Raw genomic sequence first — 19,295 nt, forward strand, 5'->3', positions numbered from 1 at the left:
ACAATAAAAACAAATCTCAATGGTCATAAAAATAGGCTACATTTTCCATATTAAAAACAAACAATATATATATAAATAAGAAGACGAAATATGAGCTGTAAATGTTTCGTGAGATTAACCCAAAGGAATTTTTGGCACCAGCAAAGCCTTGAATATCGGTCAGATGTAAGGATTGGGTGCCTTCTTCCTCCGTTAAAACTCACTGTACTGTCACTGTTTTTGTTTGAAACACTGATGCATGTCTGTTGATGTCTGCTGCTCTAAATGCTGTGAGTCTGCTGTAATCATGCTGAACCCAAACTCCTGTGTGTGTGTGTGTGTGTGTGTGTGTGTGTGTGTGTGTGTGTGTGTGTGTGTGTGTGTGTGTGTGTGTGTGTCGCGGATGTGTTTTGATATGTGAAAATGAGCAGGTCAGTGCCAGTCATTCATTTGGATGGAGCGGATGTACACAACACTTTCCTTTAGATTACACTGAGATGTGAAGTGTCAAAACTAATGAACTAAATGTAAAGTTATTTGCCACACAAGATGTACAGTCTAATATTTCAGGTTCCCATAATGAATTCTGATGCTGTGTGAGGCGTGAACTGTAAACTGCTTTGGGCCTGAGGAGTGTTTTGGTAGATTTACAGGTTTGTGAGTCAGACTGTCTCTTACCTGAGATGCCAATGGCTCCACAGTTTCTGTATGTTTACTGTAATATGTACAGATGTTCATAATTGATATTTTTATTTGTCAATAAAGATTGTATCACATGGAAGAATTGTTATTTGTTTTCAATTAAAATGGCATTTTTTTATGAATCATGAGAAAAATACTGCCAATTCTAATTATTCAGCTGGCACCTTAAGTCCTTATAAGGTATTAATAATAGAAGTCATTTATTCATATAATTTATCTATAATTTCAGAAAGAGAAAGAAAAAAAATTCACAAAAAATAAATAAATGTATTAATGGATTTTTTAATGACTTTTTTCCTATACTGTTTTTATTATTATTGCGCAAGTATAATATTTAAATGACATTGCATTTATATTTCTTATATCCCAAATTTAACAAATGAGTATTACAGTATTTTTTTTCCTGTAAATACTGTATTACAGTATATTATAGAATAACATCATTCACTATATAAATAATTATGTTACTAGATTATTTAGTAATGATTGAGTTGTAGAAAAGCCTGTTTAAAATAATTGCATACAATAAATAAATACATGTTAAATAAATAAAATGGCCATTATTTCTAGCAAAATGCCATCATTTGACTAATTACTGCTACAAAACTGTACCGTCATATTAGTCATTGATTTTAAGAAATTAAGAAAAATAGTTATTTATTGTGGTTTTACAGTAGTAAAATTAAGTTGTATTTGGCGGGAATTATCGTTGTCATGGTGAATTGGTGTAACGCTGTTGTAGCGGAACCCAATGTGACCTCGCTGTCGCGCGGCGGAAGCCTGCGGATGTAACACAGACAGCTGTGCGCGGCCCATGTGGATCAGGCCGACCCGAGCGGAACAGCGGCTTAGAAATACCTGAATCGAGCCGATCTTTCCCGCTAATGCGAGCTCTTTAGGTCGTCCGTGTGTGTGAACTCGTGAAGATGCTGAAGGAGGCGTCAGACGGGCAGCTTACAGCGCTTTTCGACGCGGTCGCCGGTAAGTGTGACAGTAATGAGAGATCTGCTGACAAACACACATCATATCAGAAACACTTCTCACAGTCAGATGTTGTGATTATGTGTCGTATTGGCATGCTTTAGAGATGACATCAATCATTTCGAGCTGAGATGAATGAAAACACAGAAACAAACCCTCAGTTGTGTCTGTCACCAAAATCTATTTGCATTTACTTTAGATTGATGTAAAGAAGGGTTTATCTCAAAATATGGTGCAAAGTCATCTGCATTTGGAAACACTGACATATACAATTTAGAGGGAAGTAGATGTATTTAGTAAGATTTATATAATTTAATTATGTGCATTTCAAAATAATATAGACTCTGGGGGGGGGGGGGATCCCTGATGTGATTTAATTTTAATAAGCTATAACAAATACTGTACTGCTTAGTGCAACTGCAATTGAGTTCTTCTTATGTTAATTCATGAATATATATATATATATATATGTGTGTGCTATATATTGTGTATAATATTTAATGTAAATAATATATACATGCATACATACATATATGTATATGTGTGTGTATATATATATGTATGCATATATATTTGTGTATATAAGTATAAATGTGTCTGTGTTTGTAATCAATGTTATTCACTGCACTGTCAGTGGTCATAATGTTATACATGATCAGTGTGTGTATATATATATATATATGTATGTATGTATGTATGTATGTATGTTGAGGTGTGAAAGTTGTATTTGTTCTATGTTTTGTGTTGTTCCTTTTTGGATAGCGTAACAACATCTAATAAAATATAATTTTACTTTTAGTTTTGTTTTAGTGAAATGTGTCCTATCTTTGTCTTAGCCTCGGAGCAGGTTCAGGTGGAGCCGGTGGGTCGCTGGTTCGAGGCGTTTCTGAAGCGCAGGAGTAGAAATGTGTCGGCTTCGTTTCAAGAGCTGGAGGAAGAGGAGGAGCTGTCTGAGGAAGAGGAGGACGAGGAGCTGCAGCTGGAGGAGTATCCCATGCTGAAGACACTGGACCCTAAAGACTGGAAGGTGTGTGTGTGTCGACGCTCTTCTGTCTGTCAGAGCTGAGAGACGCTGTGAGCTCGATGCATTGACACGATGCTTTTCTTGATGTTACAGAACCAGGATCACTACGCTGTTTTAGGTCTCGCACGCGTCCGGTACAAAGCAACCCAGAAACAGATCAAAGCTGCTCGTAAGTTTGAGTTTTTGTGTGTTTGGAAATCATTGTATAATACTAAATAGCAAGGCTGCCTTTATTTGATCATAAATGCAATAAAAATTGTTAGAGATTTTTACTATTTAATATAGCGGTTTTCTTTGTGAGTATCTGTTAAACTGCAGACTTTAGAAACATTTGTGATTTAGTATCAATGTTGAAAACAGAAATATTTAAAGAAAACATACCATGATTCACTACATGATTCAAAAGTTTGGGGTCAGAAATGTTTTTATTTTATTTTAAATTAACTCAGAAGCAAAATGATCAAAAATACATTTATGATGTATCTATTTGAAATAAATGCTGTTCTTTTGAACTTTGTATTCATCAGAGAATCCCCAAAATAGTTTATTTCCACAAAAATATTCTCTTTTCGAATATAAGATTTTCATGATTTCTGAAGATCATGTGACTCTGGAGACTGGAGGAATGATGCTGAAAATTTAGCAGCGCATCACAGAAATAAATTACAGTTTACTATATGCTCACATATAAGACAGTTACTTCAAATAGTAATAATATATCACATTTTTTGGTGAGCTGAAGAGACTTCAGAACATTCAAGATATTTCGTAGTAACATGCTGCCTGTTCTCCGCAGATAAAGCCATGGTCCTCAAACATCACCCGGACAAGAGGAAAGCAGCCGGAGAGCAGATTGTGGAGGGAGATAATGATTATTTCACTTGCATAACAAAAGGTTTGGACTTTTTTGCTTTATCATAAGTGAAATGAAAGGGATGAGTGTTGGAGAATCATTCTTCAGGTCCTGTATCTGCTCTGGTGTGCTGCAGCGATGGAGATGCTGTCGGATCCGGTGAAGCGGAGAGCGTTTGACAGCGTGGATCCCACGTTTGATAACATGGTTCCTTCTAAAGCAGAAGGCAAAGAGAACTTCTTCGAGGTGTTTGCACCGGTGTTTGAGAGGAACAGCAGGTAAACGCCTCACATGACTGATTCAGAGGATTCAGGTTCAGAGCTTTGAGATCACGCTGATGTGTTTCTCTCAATCAGATGGTCTGTGAAAAAACACGTCCCGAGTCTGGGAAGCAAGGACGCCTCTTTTGAAGAGGTCGATCATTTCTATTCCTTTTGGTAAGGAAATATAGACTTATTCATAGATTTAAAGCCAAGATAATGCCAGAGAAACAAAAAAATCTATATAATTGTTTTCCCTTTTGTTTCCGAAGGTACAACTTTGACTCGTGGAGGGAATTTTCATATTTAGATGAGGAGGAAAAGGAAAAAGCTGAATGGTGAATAATATTTATTATTGGTTTTGGTTTGGTATTTTGTAATATTGTTTTTTTTTACTGCACAGGGTTATTATAGTTAACACACTAAACCATAAGAAATCGTCACTTAAAATAAATAATTTTAGAAAAGTTTCTAGGCAATATTTCTAATGTTTTAAGTTGATATATAACTAAAACCAAAATAAAAATGAATTAAAACAACTATATAGACATAAAAAAATAAAGGATAATGAAAAATAAAAATGAAAATAACACCACAAAATTACTACATTTTTTATTTTAAAAAAATAAAAAATAAAAACTGAAAATATAAAAATAAAAACTAATTCAAAATATTAAAAGAAATTATAGATATTTGTACTTTTTGAACTTTGTGGTATTTATGTCTACAAATTGTATTAAAATTAAAAGTTATAACAGAAAATCTAAAAATTCAAAAAAATTCAAAATATGAATTAAAAACTTTGAGATATTTGTCTAAAACTTGAATAAAAATGAAAACAAAATATAAAATTAAAAACTCTTTTAAATATTATAAACAATTATTTCTCAATAATGCTAAAACATTTTGTGGTCTTTGTGTGTAAAACTTTAATTTAAAATAAAAGTGAAAACAAAAAATGTCTTAAATATGACTAAAACTATCTACTAAACTGACAGTACTTTGGTGTTTGTGTGTGTGTGTGTGTGTGTGTCAGTCGAGATGAGAGAAGGTGGATTGAGAAACAGAACCGAGCCTCTCGAGCGCAGAGGAAGAAGGAAGAGATGAACAGGATCCGGACACTCGTTGGTAATTATCGGTTCAGACACAGGGTCGTGATCTCACTGTGAGCGTCTGCGTCAGTGTGTGTGTGATGTGTTTCAGACACGGCCTACAACTGCGACCCGCGAATCAAGAAATTCAAAGAGGAGGAGAAAGCCAGGAAAGAGTCGGAGAAGAAGGCCAAAGCAGAGGCGAGGAAACGAGAGCAGGAGGAGAAGGAGCGGGTCAGTGCCTCCAAACTCTTCTGGGAATAACTGTCTCTATTTACAGATGTGTAACTCTGCTTGAATGCTGGATGAAGGAATCACTGCTTTAGCTGAACGTTTGTCTTGCACTTCACTTCACTGTATTTCTCTGTTTCGGTTTTGTATAATATATATATTTTTAAGGTGTGTGTGTGTGTGTGTGTGTGTGTGTGAGAGAGAGAAAGAGAGAGAGAGAGACCCTGGAGCACAAAAGCAGATTCCAGATTTTCAAATAGTTGTATCTCGGCCAAATATTGTCCTCCTAACAAACCACACATCAATGGAGAGATCATTTATTCTGCTATCAGGTGATGTATACATCTAAAAAAAACAAAAAAAACCCACTTTAGACTGGTTTTGTTCTCCAGGGTCACAATTGTGCTCACATAGATATTCTCCTAAGAAAGCCAAAACCTCACTTTTACTTTCTTTAAAACTTCAGGTTTGAGGTTCATTACCATTTTGGATTGACCGAGAGCACTGCAGCAGTTCAATAATACAATTTATCCTCAAAAATACAACTTACTGAATAATTGTGCAGATGGTGTATAAAGTAAACCCCTCTCTCTCTCTCTCTCTCTCTCTGTGTATATACATATATCTGGATATTTGTGCATATATTGTGTGTAAGTGACTCTCTGTCGTGCTGTGTGTGTGCAGGTGCGTCAGGAGGAGGAGAAGGCGGTGCGGATGCTGAAGGAGAAGGAGGAGGAGGTGGCGAGACAGGCAGCACAGCAGGCCAAGAAAGAGAAAGAAGTCCAGAAGAAAGCCATCAAGAAAGAGCGGCAGAAGCTCAGGACGACCTGCAAGGCAGGAGACCCTCCACATCATCTCACACATTCAGCTCCGAGAGCTTCTCATCCTCATCTCTGTCTCTCTGCTTCTTCTCTCAGACTCACAGCTACTTCACAGACAATGAAGCCGACGGCGTCAGGATGATGGAGGAGGTGGAGAAGCTCTGCGACCGCTTGGAGCTGAGCAGGTGGAGCTGGGAAATATAATGATGTTTTACTTCTCTCAAACACCGCTGCACGCTGGAGGAATATTGAGTGTTTGTTGGTTTGATTTGTAGTTTGCAGACGCTGAATGAAGCTTTGGCTTCAGGGAATAAAGAACAGAGTAAAGCAGCTCTGGAGAAACAGGTGAGAAACAGCTCCTCATTTACACTTTTTATTGAGCTGTAATTCTGCGGTGCATGTACACGTTTATTTATATGAACTAGAAATTGTGAAAATATTATTTTAATTTAAAACAACTGTTTACTATGTGAATCTCTGTTAAAATGTAATTTATTCCTGTGATGTGCTGCTGAATTTTCAGAATTACTGAATTCCTCCAGTCTTCAGTGTCACACGATCTTCAGAAATGATTAGAATATGATGATTTGCTGCTCAAGAAACATTTCTGATTATCAATGTTGAAAACCAAATATATTTTAGTGGAAACTGTGATACATTTTATTTTTCAGCATTTTTTTTATGAATAAGTTCAAAAGAACAGCATTTATTTGAAATATGAATAATAATTATTATTATTATAATTAATTATTAGTAATAATGAATACAATTGATAAATCTCAAGATCACTATAATTAATATTATAATATCTGTAACATGACAGCTGATTACCAAAGCATTATTTCACATAAATAATGACAAAAAAATAATAAAAGCAATAACAAATATTAAGGTAGAATTAGAATAAGGTGCTCAGTAATATTAATAACAAACATTTTAATATAATTTATATTAATAAAATTTTTGAAATAATTATAATATACAATAATAAAATGTAAAATCTAATATTAATAAGAATGTTTTATATCATTATGTGTAACACATTTTGAATATTTTTGTGGAAGCAGTGTTTTGTTTTTGTTTTTTTTAATAGTAAGTTCATAAAGAACAGCAAAAATACTACTACTAATAATTAGTAATATTACAATTACAAAAACTTTTACAAATAATTATTATAATTATTTTCAAAGCCATAATATATATATTTTTATAAAAAAATATTTGAAATATTAAAATTACTGCTAATAATTATTAATATTGCAATTACAAAACTAATATTATTTAATAACTTGTTATTAATAATAGCAATTATCACATTTGGAAACCATAAAGTTTATAATATATTTTTAGGATTTTTCTGGTGAATATAAAGTAGCGTTTGTTTAAAATATAAATCTTTAGGAGCATCATGTTACTTGACTGTCAGGTTTGATTCATTTCATGATCCCCTGCTGAAGAGAAACGTCTGAATGCTGCTGTTAGCTGCTCTGAGGTGTGTGTGTGTGTGTGTGTGCGTGCTTGCAGGTGCAAGAGGTGAACAATCAGATGCAGAAGGAGAAGGAGGCGGAGATGCAGGCGCAGCAGGCGGTGCGGGGGGTGGAGCAAACCAGCGCAGGAGGAGGAGGAGGAGGAGCCAATAACAGAGGCTGGAACGAGGAAGACCTGCAGCTGCTCATCAAAGCAGTCAACCTGTTTCCCGCCGGAACCAACGCCAGGTGAGTCTCCATGAAAAGCATCTGCTGTAACACAGACTGATCCCGTGTTCCTGACCCACATGTGCTGTGATCGGACAGATGGGAGGTGATCGCCAGCTACATGAACCAGCACTCCAGCAGCGGCGTGAAGAGAACCGCCAAAGACGTCATCAATAAAGCAAAAACACTGCAGAAGCTGGGTACGTAACCGCGGACTGGGTTTATGCCACACGCAGGATGGAAGTAGTACGGCTAATTTGCTTTTCTTGATGGCAGATCCTCACCAGAAAGATGAGATTAACCGAAAGGCCTTTGAGAAGTTCAAGAAGGAGCATTCAGTTGTTCCTCAGACGGTAGACAACGCTGCGCCCTCAGAGAGATTCGATGGTAAGGTGCACGACAATGGATCAACTGTTTATCATAAATATTGACATGGTAGAATTAGAGTAATAAGAGAGTATATAATACGATTTTGTTTATAACACACACTTTTAATATAATGCAAGCTGACCAGAAGCCAAATCAGAACAATGACAATAGTATATTATATAATAAATCTAGAACAAATATTAAGAATTACAATGAAGAGTAATCCATAAATTAAGATTTTTTTTTTTAATTTGTATTTATATTATTATAATTATTTATAACAATTGAAATTAATTCTAATAATACTTATAATATCCGTAACGCTAATTACAACTAAAAATTCTGAATATTAATTAAACTGATTAATTGTATTTATATAATATCCATATCACACAATAAGGTGCCAAGTAATTAATTAAATGTATTTTTTGTATAAATAAACAATATTAACAATTAATTAAAAAAATGTTCATTTATTATATGAGGTCGAATTAGAATGAAGTGCCACGTAATTAATAAAATAAGACTTATTTATATATATATTTAATTAAATATAAAGATCTGTCACATGTTGCAATGTATAATGCAAGCTAATTAATAATCATGATTATTTTGTTAAAATAAAAAATATTAAGTTAAGATTAAACCACTAGGAAGAAAATCTATTGATTTTAGGAAAATCTCTTATTGGGGGATCTGGCAACCGCAGCCATGAAAGCTTGTGGAGGCTTCTTGCCAATGCTAAATACAAATGATTACGCTTAAATCGAGAGAAGCATGAATAGTGGTCATGATTAAAATCTGATTCATCCTGCAGCCCTGTGAGTCCTCACAGTATACCGCTGCAAAACCGTCTCATTCTGAACATGGTTTCCTCCAGCTGTAGGCGCTGAATCCAACTCCTCACCCTGGACCACAGAGGAGCAGAAGCTTCTGGAGCAGGCGCTGAAGACGTTCCCGGTGAACACGCCGGAGCGCTGGGAGAAGATCTCGGAGGCCGTTCCTGGACGCTCCAAGAAAGACTGCATGAAGAGATACAAGGTGAGACGCTCCGACTTCTGCAGAAACTGACAGCCTTGAGCAATACACTAAAATAATACTTGTTTTTTTTTCCCTTTTAATTCAAAGTACTATTTTGGCATAATTGTTGTTTACATAAAGCATTGCCCAAGAATTACTACACAGAATATAGAAATATGCAATACAATTATTAGACAACAATAATACTCATAATCATTATTATTAATTTGTATGATTAAAAATAGCCGCTACTTATGTATATTAATTATTATTATAACACATTTTTGTTATAATGCAAGCTAATTGCTAAAGCATTATTATACAGAAATAAATATAAAAATAAGGTGCAAAGTAATTATTTTTATTATTTAGAGAAAAATGTAACAATGTAAAAATAAATATCACACTTAAGGCACAATTAATTTTAAAAAATGCATTTAATAGTAGTATTAATAATAATAATAATAAATTATAAAAACATTTATAAATTTTTTCTGTAACACTTATAATGCACACTGATTAATGTAGATTTACAAGGTGCCATGTAATTAATAAAAACCCTTTGAATTAGTAATTATTATTATTAAATAACATTAATATTAATAATAGTTATTAGTGGAATTAAAAATCTTTTCTTATAACAATGTAAATGTGTTTCTGCAGGAGCTGGTGGAGATGATCAAGGCTAAGAAAGCTGCTCAGGAGCAGGTCGCTGCTAAAAACAAGAAATGACAAAAGTGCCACGGGGAAAGAAAACACACAAACACACACATGACATGGTCTTTTAACTTTATTGTGTTGTTCTTTATTTTATAATAAAATAAACATGAAAAAGCGCATCTTAAATTCTCTTGTTAATGTGCAGACGCTTCACAGCCGTTGCATGTCACCGCGGATGCTCTTATAGTCCGGGAGCTGCTCGATCGGACCTAAAAAACATCAAGGATTAGCGTCCCATCGCTCTGCTCTCTTTCAGGTCCTGTAGTGTCTACTAACCAGCTGATCTGAGTTCAATCGTGTGTGACTGGGAATGAAGACACTCCAGGACCAGAGCTGGGACTATATCAGATATTAAAGAGAGAATCTGAATACTCACCAACGGCTGCTATAGCAGGAGCTTTATTATAGATGTATTTCATGCACACGTCTTTGATGGTTGTGGCATCGATGGCCTGAGAGGAGAGGAGCAGCATTAAGACTAAAGCCCTGTTCACACGCTAATAGCTTCTCACAGAGATGATGTAAGGTCATTTCAGTAATTACATCTGAATTTATTTTAATTGCTGTCTGAAACCCCTAATTACAGTGTTTCCCCCCCCACCACCCACATAAACCTCCATGACCAAATAACAGCAGTTATTTATATATATATATATATATATATATATATATATATATATATAAAATTATTATTATTACTGAAATTATGGAAACTGTTTACAGAAAAATAAATTGAGAAAAAAAAAGCATTTGAATTTATATGGTAAGCAAAAAGAATAAGAGTTTGCATTAACTTTTTCTGCTAATTTTAATATTTGTTAAATAACTGTTCATTTCGAGATACAACGTACAAGTAAATTCTTTTTTTAAATAATAGCATGTAATTTCCCCTATGTTTAATAGAAAAATATTTAAATAGGATATTATTTTTCTATTGTTAAATTTAATATAAATGTTACTGCACAGAAAATAACAGTCTTTTTACCTTATGTAAATTAAAAATTGCATTTTGAGATGATTAAACCAAAGCATGTCCGTTTCCTATTTTTGAATAGCATAAGTAAATCAAATAATAGAGTATTATTTTCCTGTTTCCTGAATAAACCGAATGCATGAATTAAGCAAATTTATTTTTACAGAAACAGCTCTGCCCTGACTAAGGCTAGAAAAGCACTTGCATGGGTCAGATGTCAGGTCAAAGGTCAGCCTGTTCATTTACTCACATCTATTCTGGCCTCCAGCTCGTTCAGAGGAATCCTGCGGCTGTAACACAGCATCTGCCGGCCGATGTCCTCACAGATGGGAGTGGATCCTAGACACCACAAACAATGAATGTACAAATTTGCACTGGAAAATGACAAAAACATTTTTTTTTGCAGTGTGATCAGAAGTTACAGTAAACATTATTTCCATATTCTTGCTATTTCTATTTGTTACATCTGTAAAAATGAATTAAAAAGCAATCGAGATCTCTTCTAAGTTGCATCGAACACATGTTTCTCCTTCAACATTCATTCAGAGAACATGATGAATTCAGTTTTCTTGAATTGGTCTTGAAAGGTCCTGTTTTGCCCTCATGCACCCCGTTCCTCTTACCGTCCAGGTGAAGCAGCATGTTTGTCCTCAGCAGGTTTTTGGCTCGGTTCACCTCGCTTTCAGTCACACTCGTACACAGAGACATCCTGAAGGAAAACGGCTGTTAGTTGCTCATCTTTCATCTCGACAGAAAGCCGAGTGAACGTGGATCTCTCACCACTCCAGCTGTGTGAAGCGCATCATGTCGCTGACGGTCCCTGCTTCACACACCAGGTAAAGCCCCCACAGACCCGTGTCGGTGTAGCAGGTGTTGAAGGACTGGAAGCTGTGGCACAGGTTCCCCTGACACGCCATCTGTGCCAGCTTACTGGACAAGTTCTGACCGAAAACAAGGAGCGGTTAGTTGGGTTTCAGGTCTTTTTCTTTCAGTGTAACCGTTTAGTGATCGCGCTCCTACCATCCCGCCTCCGAGCGAGCGATCCCAGTTCCCGATGAGTGTATTGGCCACCATGAGCGGGATGGTGTCCGGATGCGACCAGCCGACGGCCTCCACAGCGATGGCTATATGAGCCAGAGGCATCTTATCATCCCGCACACGGATCTGTGAGCAATCCACAGCACAACGCCATTTACAACGAAAGCTAAGCTTATTCACGGTGTTTGTGCAGAAAACAGAAAGCTACTGCCTTAAATGACTCGTTTGTAGTCCTGCCATTATTTCTGTTTATTAATGAAATGAAACTTAAATAGGAATATTTTTTAAAAACTAATTAAATTAACAAAAGCACATAATTCCTTCTCTGTTTAAAAAAAAAATAAAAAATTATATATATATATATATTGCATGATTTTTGGAATCATTACTTATACTCAGGTGCGACTTATAGTCCGAAAAAATACGGTATATCTCTCTGAAGAATTTGTGGATATGTATTAAAATGAATGCATATAATAATTATATAATGCCCCGTTTTTATATATCACAAAATTTCAGAAAATGTGTAACTTATTTTAATTTCCATGCATTTTCAGCATTAAGATATCAGAGAGTAGGATCATCATCATCAACAAAACTATTAAAACATTTGTTCATTGAATTAAGGCTACAATGAAATAGCTATTAGATGAAAAACTTGATTAGCAACTAAATTAATTACGTTTAATTACTAAATGAAAAAAATAGAACATGAAAAATAATTGGCTTGGCTTTTCAAAAAGGCAGAGTTGGAAAAGAGATAGAATAAAATAATTTTGAATCATGAATTTGAATCAGGCAGTCGTCAAAAATAAAATGCAGAACTTGTAATGAGCAGAAAAGGGGCACTTTAATATTCATCACTTATTGTAATTACAATACAACACTTACATTAGAAGACTAATGTAGACGTATAATGTAAGTGCAATACTGTAAACACGATCTTTACAAAGTAGTGATGAATTTTTAATCATAATTGATGTGTTGTCACAAAAAACACCGCTTATTCCTATGTGTAATAGTGAATTATAATACTGGTAAAAATACCATTATAATCGTATCAGTAAAACAAAACAAAAATTATATGCACTGTAAGACGCTTTGGATAAAAGCGTTATCCAAAGCGTCTGCTAAATGCAGAAATGTTAATGAGTCTGTTCACCTCGCTGCCGGTGAAGTGGCAGGGCAGTAAAGCCTCTCTGCTGTATCTGGCCGGCAGCTTTCCAAAGTGAAATTTAGCCAGATCGATGAGCTCGTTATGTGACACTCCTGAAAGAGCGAGAAACTGTATTAACGGTCAAACTCTGAACCAGTGAGCGATCTAACGGTTAAACCGGTCAGTGATGCTGATTCTGTGTTTGTGCTGCTCTACCTCCGGCTGCAGCTAACACAATCCGCGGTCCCCTGTAGTGTGTAGTGATGTACTCCACCAGATCCCCTCGATTTATACTTCTGCAGAACATCACACAGCACTGTTTCACATGCACTTTCCTTGCTTCTATAACATTCAGACTAAAGGTTAGCAAACATTCAAAATGCACACTTAAGTGTTTATTTCATTACACATCTGTAGATTGAAGTTACAATACATATTATTTCTATCTATATTTTAAAGGGTTTTGCAAAAATAGTTTGTTCGTATAGAATTCAATTTGTGTATAAAACATGATGAAATTTTTTTTTTCAGGCTGCTGGATATTTTCTGATTAAGTGATAAAAAAAAGCTAATTCAAAATCCCATTAATAATTAAAAATGCATTTCCACAATGAAGCAGTGTTGTTATCATAAACTAAAATCATTTAAAAAAAAATTATAACTAAAATCATTAAAAAAAATTGTTTTAGTTAAAAGCATCAACATGACTAAATGGAAATAAATTAAAAACTAAAACATAAATATATGTAAACCTTAATGTTTAAAGAAACCTAAAATGTTTTCTTTACAAAAACTAAAATAGTGATAATATTTTTGTTAACTGAAAATACTGAAATAAAAAAAATATATTCTGAAATGAAAAACCTAAATGAAAATTAGAAACTGAAATAATTTGGAATAAATAAATCTAATAAAAACATTCATGTAAGCAGTAAATAAAAAAAGCTAATAAAATGAACAAAAGCACAACATCCACTCAAGAATTTTGTACCTGGCTCTGTTATTGAAAAGTATGTAAATTAGTGCATATTTAATTAGCATAATTTGCATATTACAATAAACTTGTGATACAAAACAACTGTCCTAATGTACTGCGAGTAATCATTTAAACATGTGACACGTACTTGATGTTCTCCGTAGGGCCCAGGATGGTTCTCCCGAGAGGCGTGTCCTGATAGGCTGTAGCGTGCAGGTGATCAAACACCACTTCCTGCAGGTTGGTCTCCACTTCCTGCATCTCTCGGAGAATGACGCCCCGCTCGCGCTCGATCTCGGCCTCTCCCAGCATGCTGTTCTGAATGATGTCAGCCAGGATTTCCACCGCTGCCAGCAGAGACGCACTTACAGCACACCCACAATGCCGTTCTGCCCGTCATGAGTTTGTGTTTGATGGCTTACCTCTGGGCAGATCTTTGGAGAAGGCTTTGGCGTAGTACACCGTCTGCTCTCTGGAAGTGTATGCATTCAGGTGAGCTCCCATGTTCTCGATCTCCAGCTCCAGGTCCAGCTGAGATCTCTTCCTGGTGCCCTGAAACACAGCCACAGATCTGATGCCTTCTACACTCAACTGTTTTAGTATTCAGACACATTTCTTATCATTTCTCGTACCTTGAATGCCATGTGCTCCAGGAAGTGTGCTGTACCATTATTGTGCTCATTTTCATACCGGCTCCCAGCATCAATCCACAGTCCAACCTGGATCATGTGATCGGAATAAGGGAAATTTAGAACAAATTTGGCTGTTTTTGTCTCAGTCATCTCAATGGAGATGTAGTTTACCTGATTTCTCCATATTTTGGTTTGTAGAGTAGATATTGTGATAATTTACTTCCTCTCACAGGAATCCCCCAATTCTACTTTATAGCTTTTCTGTTATTATTATTATTATTATAGATTTTTCATTATTATTATTATTCTCATTAATTATCAGTCCAGTTTTATATTGACTGTTTATATATTTAATGCACAGTCTGTACTCATTAAAGTAAACATTTATTTATATATATATATATATATATATATATATATATATATATATATATATATATCAACTTTTTTTTTATATATATATATATACACGTGTGTGTATGTGTGTGCAAAATATATATATATTTTATTGGGTAATAATGTATTGCTGTGTTGTCTTAACTCTAATTTCACATATTTAAACACATGGACACAATATATGTGTTTGTTGTTATTAATTTGCATTTGATTTGTCAAAAAAAGATAATTAAAGCACATTTGGCGTATTAAAAAGTGACTGTTGATATGCATTTAAAAAAAAATGCTTTTCAACATTTCCTCAGATGGTGAACTCACCGTGCACGTGGTCAGGCCGGAGTCTTCAGATGCCACTCTGAGCCCGTTGTCAAGGGTCGTGACCTTTGTCTCAGGTACATTTAAAACCACCTGACTGACAGCCTGGGTGGATCTCGTCTGAAACACAGACAGCACGCTTTAAATCATGCGATATAACCATGATTTACTCAGCAGGATATGCAAGGTAAATATCAAAATGGATTCGAGTTACGTTAACAATAAATTAAATGTTTTCGCAAAACAATGTCCCATTATGATGTGTTACATTTGCATCACTGAATCCAGTAGCCACGCTGGACTTAACCCGATTGTTTTAAAGGATCGCCAGGATTTTGTTTTGGTATATTTGGCAGTTATTAATTATATTAATTATTTGTTTGTAATATCTTACCCTGCTAAAGGTTCTGGTGTTCAATAAATTCTTTATAAAGTGTCTCCCCGCTGCGCCGAGACGCTGTACGGACACCGCCATTCTGTTTTGGGTGACGTTGTTTTAAAAGAAGCATTCCGATTGGGCAGAAGAACGCTTACGTCATGTATTATTCAACATGTTTGCGGCACAGACTAATAATTGTTATATTATATTATATATTAAAAAATATAATTTAGGTCACATGGAGAATTGGTTTCAGCCCATTCACCGCTTGATCTTCTCATTTTACGCCGTCTTGTGCCAAAAGGTCAAACATGATTCAGTTCACTTATATGACCAGCGGGTGGCAGCTCTGAGTCAAAGTATAAAAAAAAACCACATGATTTATCTAGCATTATTGCTTAATGTTTTTATTGAGAAAATATATGGAATATTTGTCAGACACATTTAGAAACGTTAGTGAACAATCATCAACATTGGATGTAAATAATACTAAAATAACAAGTTCACTTGTACGACCACCAGATGGCAGCTCCGAGTAAGTTAGTGATACTCATACGCCATGCATTTATTTTATTATTTGAGACATTTATACAAACGTTAATTGCATTTTTTTAAAGAACTGGAATAGGGATTTATTATATTTAATAACATATAAAATTATGTGAATTAATTTGAAAGACCAAATTTACTGGTAAATAAATAGCAAAAAATGAATAGTACAAAATTCATTAATGACATTAAAATATTATATATAAGGATCACAGTTCAGCCCTAAAAAATAATCAATTGTAATTTAAATCTTTATCACTATCCTACAAACCAAAAGAAAAATAATATATAAAATATAATATATTTAGTATGATTACTTCTTGTATATATTCTAATCAGTACAGGGATTCACTTTATAAAAATCTACTTTATAAAAATAAAAAAAATTAAAAAGAATAAGAATTGGGGGATACATAAAGCGATTCTTCTTAAAGAGGCAAACAGACACAGGAAGTGCTTGTAATACCAAGTTTTGGACATTGTTCAAATAAGTACAAGCTAGAAAAAGAAGGAATAAATAAAGAGAAAGTTCTTTGTTGTGTTTGTTTTCATGATGAAGTTAAGTTTCTTAAGTCAGTTCAGAACCAACCAAAACATTTGATAGACGGAGTGATAAAATAAGAATAAAACTACAATGTTTAAGATCTCTTATGTGTATAAATCTGTTAAAGAATAGTCTATTGACTAAGGAATTGCATGAGACAAATGAAGGAATTCATAATTCAATCTGCGAAGAATAACAAGCATTTCATTCAACATTTTTGAATGTCTATCATACAAATGTATTTTGTTAAAACAAAATGAACACCGCATAACCATAACAAGAAAAAAAACATCATTAAATATAGCAAAGCAAAAAAATTACCCAGATGCCAACTGTCTGAAAAAGGCTGATGGATGCTGAACATTTACATTTATCAGGTAGAAAAGGATATCAGAGGTCATATAAATCAAGACATGCGATGGAAAACAATCAGAAACACTCTTCAGTCCAGAAACAAACTTCATTTAACACATGCTCTCCTGCGATCCATGGAGGATGAGTATAAAATCCCTGCTGTGATGATATAGTCCATGTGTGGTTGGTCGGTCGCTGTCATGACTCTGGTGGTGTCAGCTGACTCGGGGCTCCGCTGCGTGTGCGCAGCTGTGATTGGGCGATGTCTGCTAGAGCTGACTGAATCTTCTCCAGCAGCATGTCTCCTCTGTAAACTACTTCCTCCAGACGGGCCGCAGCTTCCTGGTTCTCCTCTTCCAACTGCCTCAGACTGGCAGCCTGTGAAGATTAGAGTTTACTGTAGGGATGCAACCGTCAACTCAGAATGCGAATACCTTTTTATGAAGGTATATTAATGCCAAATAGATTTGCATATGCAAGGTAGGAGTTGTGGAAGTGTACATAAAACTGTAAGCAAATTAAATTTGCATGCGCAAGATAAGCTTTGTGAAGGTGTATATCGCGTTTCAAGACTTGCAGAACTTTTGAACGTATTTTAGCGAAACAACGTGCCAAAAGTGTAAGCACAGAAAAACTGAAGTCAGAAGAATGCAGATCATATTTATTTTGCTTTAGCATGAAGCTGCAGTTTCACAATACTTGAATTACACTTATGAGTAACAGTAAAATGCTGCAAATCATGTTTTCCTAAATTCATGTTTTTATTAGCTTGAAACGCAATATACACCTTCACAAAGCTTATCATGCGCATGAAAATTTAATTTACGCTTACAGTTTTATGTACACTTACCCCAATTCCTACCCTGCGTATGCAAATCTATTTGGCATTAATATACTTTCAAAAATGTTCTCCAGATTTTTTCAGACAAATAAATGGAAAAGGCATCCTTTTATTATTCCTGAGTATAAATGCTGCACATTTCTTTGTGAAATTGAAATATGATGAATAACAAAACTAAATTTTTGTAGTTCAGGGAGCCACTGTTTGTGTATAAACGTACCTGCAGTGCAGCAGTAGATTCTTCACTGGGCAGAGAGTCAATCAGCACATCAACATCTTTTGCTGTTCTTGCTATCAGTGCTGCAAACAGCTGGGCGTATTCTAGAAGAACACATGAAAACATGTTAGTTAAACCACAACAGCAGAGCTGTAAACTGATTTTTGGTAGAGATTCGTGCACCTTCTGTTTGGTTGGAGGGCTGGTCTTTGTTGATGGCGGTCTGGATGTTGCTGAAGGAGGCAGGTGGGGCACATTGCTGCAGGACTCCAATCGCATTACAGAACTGATCAGCCAGCTAAAACACACACAACATTGCAATATATCACACACAGTGCACACAAGCAACCAAATATAACCTTTGCACTTGGTTTACTTGGTTTGTCTTAAACATGGAGATTCAGTGCTTATATTGTCAATAATGTGTAAGCTTATTTTAATAATTTTCTTTTAAATGTAAAAACAAGAGTACATAATATAACACGTATAAAAAATTTTGTGGTATATGTCACAAATATTTTTTTTTTATAATAACTACATTATCTTATATATTTATTTTTTAAACGTTAAATGTTTCACATGTACAAAACAATTAGGGATTCACGATATATCAGCCACCATATCGGTATCGGCTGATAAATGCTAAAAAAAATGTTGTTATCGGTATCGGCACAATAATGAAATCTGCCCAATATCTTAAAGGCGATAAATAATTAATTATTATTTCCTTCAGAAACAGTTGACTTGAGATGAACTGTTTGCATTATTTATGCATTGTTATTTTTTGTAATACTTTTTATGATGAAATTTGGTCAAAAATAAATAAATAAAAATATAAATTATATATTTGTTTTTAAAATATGTAAAAACAAGGATGCATAATACAACTGTATGCTATGCTTACACCTTCATACGCTACAGTATTAATGTGACTTCTCACACACACACAGTGTGACTTCATTTAGCAGACGAATGAATACATACGATTCGACCTCTTCTGCAGCTTATAAGTCATAAAATAAACATTTAAATAAGTACTCACGGAGTTAACTGCATCCTGAAGCTGCGTTAGCCTATCCGCCATGTTGGCTCCACATCACCTTTTCCGTTTCCGCCGAGCCTGTTCAAAGCGATATCACGTGACACCATACACTCGCGCATGCGCACTAGAGATGAAACG

The 19,295-nt window shown here is 34.9% G+C and overlaps 3 protein-coding genes across 3 annotated transcripts; 1 reads left to right on the forward strand and 2 right to left on the reverse strand.

The window, feature by feature from the left end:
* Positions 1–1,428: 1,428 nt before the first annotated feature.
* Positions 1,429–9,864, forward strand: LOC127979250 (dnaJ homolog subfamily C member 2-like). Its single transcript, XM_052584577.1, has 17 exons — positions 1,429–1,662; positions 2,499–2,689; positions 2,780–2,855; positions 3,483–3,581; positions 3,676–3,817; positions 3,896–3,976; positions 4,072–4,137; positions 4,836–4,927; positions 5,003–5,124; positions 5,806–5,955; positions 6,039–6,127; positions 6,218–6,287; positions 7,467–7,657; positions 7,736–7,836; positions 7,913–8,023; positions 8,886–9,046; positions 9,689–9,864. Exons 1-17 carry the CDS (start codon positions 1,608–1,610, stop codon positions 9,755–9,757), a joined length of 1,866 nt encoding a protein of 621 aa, XP_052440537.1. The 5' UTR covers positions 1,429–1,607; the 3' UTR covers positions 9,758–9,864.
* LOC127979261 (mitochondrial-processing peptidase subunit beta) lies at positions 9,798–15,789 on the reverse strand. Its single transcript, XM_052584590.1, has 13 exons — positions 15,626–15,789; positions 15,235–15,351; positions 14,521–14,607; positions 14,311–14,440; positions 14,037–14,235; positions 13,129–13,208; positions 12,919–13,025; positions 11,739–11,882; positions 11,499–11,659; positions 11,342–11,427; positions 10,969–11,057; positions 10,122–10,197; positions 9,798–9,954 (listed from the first exon to the last, which is right to left on the reverse strand). Exons 1-13 carry the CDS (start codon positions 15,704–15,706, stop codon positions 9,896–9,898), a joined length of 1,416 nt encoding a protein of 471 aa, XP_052440550.1. The 5' UTR covers positions 15,707–15,789; the 3' UTR covers positions 9,798–9,895.
* A 769-nt stretch (positions 15,790–16,558) lies between these two features.
* LOC127979269 (mediator of RNA polymerase II transcription subunit 21) lies at positions 16,559–19,277 on the reverse strand. Its single transcript, XM_052584614.1, has 4 exons — positions 19,158–19,277; positions 18,299–18,413; positions 18,119–18,219; positions 16,559–17,435 (listed from the first exon to the last, which is right to left on the reverse strand). Exons 1-4 carry the CDS (start codon positions 19,197–19,199, stop codon positions 17,256–17,258), a joined length of 438 nt encoding a protein of 145 aa, XP_052440574.1. The 5' UTR covers positions 19,200–19,277; the 3' UTR covers positions 16,559–17,255.
* Between the last annotated feature and the right edge of the window lie 18 nt (positions 19,278–19,295).

This window comes from Carassius gibelio, chromosome A4, assembly GCF_023724105.1.
Source record: "Carassius gibelio isolate Cgi1373 ecotype wild population from Czech Republic chromosome A4, carGib1.2-hapl.c, whole genome shotgun sequence".
NCBI classification, from domain to species: domain Eukaryota; kingdom Metazoa; phylum Chordata; class Actinopteri; order Cypriniformes; family Cyprinidae; genus Carassius; species Carassius gibelio.